General features: G+C 44.0%; 1 protein-coding gene across 1 annotated transcript in view; it reads left to right on the forward strand.

The window, feature by feature from the left end:
• The first annotated feature begins 942 nt into the window (after window positions 1–942).
• The window catches only part of Myrfl (myelin regulatory factor like), a 108,798-nt gene continuing 103,170 nt past the window's right edge, over window positions 943–6,570 (forward strand). Inside the window, exon 1 of the mRNA XM_005358035.3 lies at window positions 943–1,063. Within this exon, the coding sequence (XP_005358092.2) occupies window positions 943–1,063 (121 nt within the window). The remainder of the gene's footprint in view (window positions 1,064–6,570) is intronic.

Below are 6,570 nucleotides of genomic sequence, written 5' to 3' on the forward strand. Positions count from 1 at the left end.
AGTAATATGGTTCAGGAGAGTGGTCAGCTGTGGGCGTGGGAGAGCTGGTGAAGGAACAAATACCTGCACAAGTGTTTGTCAGTGTGTAGCCTCTGCCCCCGGCCACAGATTTATAGATTCTCGTTTGTCTTTAAAACATGCACGGAAGAAGGAACGAAAGAGAAGCACCATGGTCTATTGGTGCCACGTGAGGAAGCGAAGCCTATGACTGGCCGGCCATGTGCGCATGCGTTCCCTTACAAACCCCTGCACTATTGAGCAGGACTGTTGAATTTGCTTTCCATTTTTGCTTTCAGTTGACTTGTGTGAAGCTGAACTTGCTACAGGAAATGAAAAGACAAGTAAATCACGCTCTGTGTGTGTAGTCTAGACGGGCTTCCACACTTGGTCTGCACCTTTAAAAACAGAGCTTTGAAGAAGTAGACTCCGTGTACCGAGGAATGTAATTCTCCACCCTACATTTGAAAATATCGGACAAATTCCTTTTATTCTCACAAAGCTTTTGAAATAACCCAGTCTTTTTTGCCACCCATAGAAACGATTATATTGTTGTGCGCCCTTTCTGAGGTTAAAGACAATAATAACTCTATCTTTTTGGTGGCTAAATGGATTTACTTTGTGAAGGTGAAGATAGAGACTGTGTACAGGACACAGAAGAGATAAGGCTGGGCATTTATTGCCCATTTATATAATTATATGTGTCACTAAGGACAAAGGTCCTTAAAACAAAGACCAGAGGCAAAACAGAAACAGTTCCTGAACTAAGAGAGATGGATTGGTCACTACTTCCCTCTTGGTGATTTTTTTTTCCCCTGTGTGGTCGCAAGCCCTTTCATCTTATAACCACGCTTGAGAACTTAGCCGTCTTTACAGGCTCAAGTTTGATGGCTGAAGAGATGCTTCACGTCCATAAAAAGAATATGGAGATTTCCCAGAGTGTTCATGGGGTTTGAAGCCCCGAGGACAACACCTATTTCCGGAGGTCTGGCTGTTTTCGCTTGGAGAGGAAAGAGCAGCATGGACGTGCTAGATGAGAACGAGGCCTTGCGGCAGTTCTTTGAAGGTAAGAGCCCAGGCCGCCGCGGTTTCTGCTTCTGAGCTATGTCTCTGCCCACTCCCACTTTCTCTGCGGGTTCCCACTCTCTCTGCCCGCTCTGCCGTTGGAAGGGTGCTATCAGATAACTCCCGAGTGGAACGACGGGTTTTATTTGCTCCATTGATAGCAAAAGTCAGTGATACGGGTAATGGTTTTTTAAACACAGGATTCCATCTTCCTTAGCTTGATTGGTAAATGAGTCAAGAAAGCGCTTGCATTATCACCCGCCTGTGTCTTGTTGTTAGAGCTCATTCCTTCCAATCCTTTATGTTTTAAAAACGCCAGGTCTGTCCTCTTTCTAAAGTGGCTTTATCGTGTAACAAACAAACAAACAAACAAAAAAGATCTTAATTAAGATATATAATTTTGAATAATTAATTTCAAATCAGCCTCAAACAGCAAAGGAACCCCAATTTCTGCTCCCATCGTTCTGTTTATTCTTAACACTTGAAAAACACGTAGCTGGAAGATCATTTGCTTTGCAGTTGAGTTTCTCTTCTCCCTGGTGGAGTTTGACCAACACCAGCATTGTTACACAGGCTTTCACCCTGCCCAAAACCTAAGATGGCGGTGCAATTGCTTTTATTTCATCGGGAGGATAGTCTTATAATAGTGGGTCGTTTGAAGAAAAGATCTTGCCCTCCGCTGCTCCTTTATGATGCATGGTTGGGAGAGTCAACATTAACCCGGCTCAGGCTTCCTCTGGAAGGGAAATGTGGTCGAGTTTTGACAGGGTCCAGGGTGTTTCACAGAAGGTGCACTGAGGAGGTCTAGGGTGCACTCACTGAAGAGCAGGCAGCAGCACACTCAAAGAAACGATTTTAGCATTATTATTATTATTATTAGTTTAGTGAAGGGTGCGGCAAAAAGAGATATTTGGAGGTTGGAAAGCATTAAAACCTGAAAAAGGCTGAACGCTAATGAGTGGCAGTCACAGAAGGCGTGCGAAGACTCTAGGTCACAGCCAAGAAGAACTGACACCATGAGGGAGTTGTCATGGTTTGGATTTGCCGGAAATGGCAAGAAAGTCAAGTTAAGCTCTGAGGTTCGCTGAGTTCCTTTGGTCCTGCATTCGGTCCCCCAGAGTCCTGCCTGCAGCGGTGGCCAGGCTCGATATCGTCCATCTGGGCTGAGCTTGGCATGTGCTCGATTCACCAATGCCATTTTGCTGTTGTTTTCTGCGGTTATATCCTGTGGAACTGTCGTTTGAGCGGTAGGCAACAGCACTTCAAGCCGCAGCTGCCGCCGTGCTTTTCTTTTGAAAGAGAAACCACTGATTCTTTGTACAAGCAAGAGAGGTAGACTTTGCCTCCAAAGACCAAGGGAACCAGGTCTCTGGTCTCTGCTTTTCCTGGAAGAGCTTTAGATTCATTCACATGATCCGCCTGCTGTTCCTGTTTGTCATAGAGATCTCGATGATGCTGTTTCCATAAATCTCTTCTGTAGTTATTGGAATACTTAGTCACCATAATATATCATCATCATCATCATCATCATCATCATCATCATCATCATCATCATCATCACTATCATTATTACAGTTTCTTTTTTAGCCTCAAACTAAACGATGCAGCCTCTCTGATGGGGAAAGCATCCATTCTCCATGTATAGAAAGATCGCCAGCGTTCCCCTCCTTTGAGCGCAGAACAGGAGAGTTGGCAAACTTGGGGGAAATACAGAGGCACAAGCCCCCCAAATCACAGTTAGCTGCCAATTTTTAAAATTCCTTCCACGGTTTAGCAAACATCAAGATCTCCTTATGCCACGTCTCTCCCACCTCTTTTAGTGGAGGCTAGCAGGGTGGGGAAACTTTCCCCTCAGGTTTTCGTGATTTTCTTTCCCTGGAGCTTAAAGAATGAAAACCTTTAGAACAAGGAGAGCAAGACCAGATAGGGTGCTGTCGTCAGGAGGGCTGCGGTTGCAGCCATATTCCTGTTGATCGCTCGTTTTGAAATAAATGCAATCTTGCATTTAATTTCATTGCTTACTAGTGACACAGGACTTAGACACAATTACTCACTGAATACATTTGGCATACCTACTTTTAAAGAGTGATTCAAATCTTTTGGGGAGAGGGATTTTTAACCTGAAAAAAAAATCCCCCTTTTCTGTTTAAAACACTGTCAAAAATCATTCTGTTCTAGTACTATTTAATGCGTAAATTGTAATATAAAGATATATTTTAGTTTACGTGTATGTGTGAGTGTTTGCTTGCACAGCATCTGAGCCTGGTGCTTGTAGAAGTCAGAAGAGAATGCTGAATTTTCTAGAACCAGAGTTACAGGTGGTTGTGACCCACTCAATGTGGGTGCACAGAACTGAACCCACGTCCTCTGCAAGAGTAGCAAGTGCCCTTAACCATCTTGTGTATGTATGTGTACTTTTTTTATTTACTCAGGTATGTGTTTTGCTTTTTTATTTACTCAAGATCTGAAAAAAAAATCAAAGCTTTTGACAAATTGTAACACATCTGAAAGCAAACTTTCTCTTTACCTTGGAGTTTTTATTCCAAATAAGACATTTTTCCTTCTAAGGATTTTGGTATTAAAGAATTTAAGTTGACAATATAATCTTGAGTTCATGCTGCTGCTGGTATTTGTGTTAAAGTGGCTTACTGAAATCCAGCTCCCCTGTAGACATCAGTGGGAGAGACTTCTAGAACTCCAGGCTGTGCAAGGGCAGGGACTATCAGAAACAGCTTGTCTGGAAAGCTGCAATCAACACAGCTTTGAACATTTCCAGGCAGCCATTATCACAAGAGGGCAGCGAAGACACAGGAAAGACAGAAAAAGCTGCTATATCACTGGTGCTCAACCTGTAGGTCATGACCCCTGCCTAGGACCATTGGAAAACATTTACCTATTTACACTGCAGTTCACAACAGTAGCAAAATTACAGTTATGAAGTAGCAATGAAAATAATTTTACGGTCTCCATAACACGAGGAGCTGAATTAAAGTAAAGGGTCACAACATTAGGAAGCTTAAGAATCACTGTGCTGTACACAAACTCTTTGAGAATACCACGGCAATGCAAGGTTCAGGAGAATGCAGAACATTATGGAGCAGAAAAACAATGACCCATTTTTTTACCTAGATTAATCTTGAAAGGCTCTAAGGGAGGCGAGCTAGATCTGTTGAGTAGAGGAGAGAAAAAACCCTGAAACATGCTTGCCCTATACAGCATACGGCAGTCACCCCGTAATACATGCAAAGAACAAGTGAAAGAACAGTGTGAACCCCATTCCTGTCAACCAACAGCTGTTGAGTCCCAACTCCATTTGAGGCCATCAGCAAGTTCAAATGCAGGGGAAGAAGGAAAAATCGCCCAGCGGCGGAATGGTCTAGTGACTGGAATAGAGGAAGTAGACACAGGGAATTGCTATTTGGTGGAAAGACTTAGATGCCCTTATTTTCAGAGATACAATGACAATTGCCTTGAGAGTTTCTTGTGTATTACTTCTCCATCGGCTGATGTTTCTGGCTTTCCAAGAGAAGGGTCAGAAGCCCAGAACCGCTGAGTGCAATGTACAGGGCAGACATGTCTCACTGTTGGAGCTGGTTCTGGGCAAGGCTTTCCTGTGGGCCAAGAATACCATCCACCATCAGCTGCTAGCCTCTTAATTGTCTTTCTCCCCACTTTGTCCCTGTCTCAAGCAATCAGTGCCCTTCTGCTTGCTTCCTTCTGCCCCCGGCAGAATCTCAGGCTCTCACAGAAGAAGCAAACGGCAAATGGCCTAAGACCATCTCCCTCCTCTGTAAGCTCTTGAGTTCCAAGTGCTTTCACGGAACACTGATGCTGTTTTGACCCAGAGGGTCAGAAAGGTTACTCTTCATTGGTGGGAGACTCGGTAAAGCTCTGAAGCTAGACTTCTAGACACGGTGTTGCCTCTGGTCTGAAGTTCCTCTGAAGAGACTGAACTTGTTTATCTGCAACATAGCTTTTACTTCTGTGTGGAGACAGCCTGGACCTTCCAGGAGACGGAGCGAGATTAAGTCAAGGACAGAAAGAACCAGCCAGGTCATGCGAGTGATTGAAGATCCTTAAGGAAGATATTTAACTCCGATCTTAAGTGCAAGCTTCTATTTGATGTGAGCGGTTGGTTAGAAACCATGTAAATGGCATGAGCCGTGCAGGAAAGACCTAGTGATGGGCAATTTCGAGTTTAAACTGTAGCACAAGGATCAGCATTGACTTCGGCCACCTGCACACCCATCCCATTGGAAACCTATTGGTCTTGTCAGCATCTTCCCTCAGATCAATCGCCCCAAGAGAAGGATTTCATCGCCTGCCTCGGTGTTAGTCGTGTCATCCTTCCGGCTTTGAGTCCAGCCTGGGTCTCTGGCAGACTTGGCTGTGACTTGGGTTGTTCAACACACAGGCGCTGACGTAGAGATGACCTAAAAAGGGAGGCGGTCGTCTCCACCATTGCGCCCTTCAGGGCTTACACCTGTCCAGTTTGCCATTGCTGCTGTGTGTTTTTGTTTGGGCTTGAGTTTTGGTTTTGTGAAATGATGGTTTGTTACGTAGCCCAGGCATCAAACTAAAAATCCTCCTGCCTCCAGCTCTCTAAGTGGTGGGATTTCAGGTATGCTTCACCACCTCCAGCTTTTTGTATGTTTTAAACCAAGTACAGAGGGTTATATGACTTTACTCTTTAGCGTTTGACCTTCTCATGAAACACAGAGTGCACTATGCTTATCATCGGTTATTCTTGCTGATCTGCAGCAGAGGTCCCCAAGCTGTGACCCAGAGTTCACATCTGACTGGAAGCCCGTGAAGCCCAATAAAGTCTAGCAGAACACACCTAATCACACCCGTGTTGCCTACAGCCTCTTTCATGCTCTGATGGCAGAATTGAGACCATCTGGGCTGTAAAACCTAAAATATTTGCCATCTGGTCCTGTACGGAACATGTTTGACAGCCCCTAGTCTGCATCCTAATGATCAATAGTAGTTGTTATTGATTGAACATTTATGTTCTGAATATGGAATAATAATTAAGACCATGGACTTTGAGTCAGTCATCCTGGTTGTGGAGTGTGGTTTTGCAATGTGCTGTTTCTAGGATGAGTAAACCTGTCAGTCCTTATGTTTCCCAATGTGTAAAATAGAAGTAATCATATCATCTCCATTTGTGGTTTGTGGCACTATGCCGGTGCAGAGAGGTCAGTAGTTTTTGCTATGCTTATTTTTAGGGTTATCTTTTTTGTTTTTGTTTTTTTTTAAGTTACGGAGGTTCCAGACCATGTTTTCTTCTCCCTTGTGAAACTTAAGATTGAAATTAAATAGGTTAAATCTTGTTTAAGTTCATCCAGGCAGCAAGTGGCTGCAGGGTCACTGCTGAGGCTTCGGCTATGGACTAGACTAATAACTTGACAGGATCATGGGAAAATGTAGCTTCATTGAGATGAGAACAGGTAGAGGCAAGAATAGCTAGAGGTGAGAACAGCTGGAGGTGAGAACAGCTGGAGG

The sequence above is a fragment of the Microtus ochrogaster genome, chromosome 24 (genome assembly GCF_000317375.1).
Source record: "Microtus ochrogaster isolate Prairie Vole_2 chromosome 24, MicOch1.0, whole genome shotgun sequence".
In the NCBI taxonomy this organism is placed as follows: Eukaryota; Metazoa; Chordata; class Mammalia; order Rodentia; family Cricetidae; genus Microtus; species Microtus ochrogaster.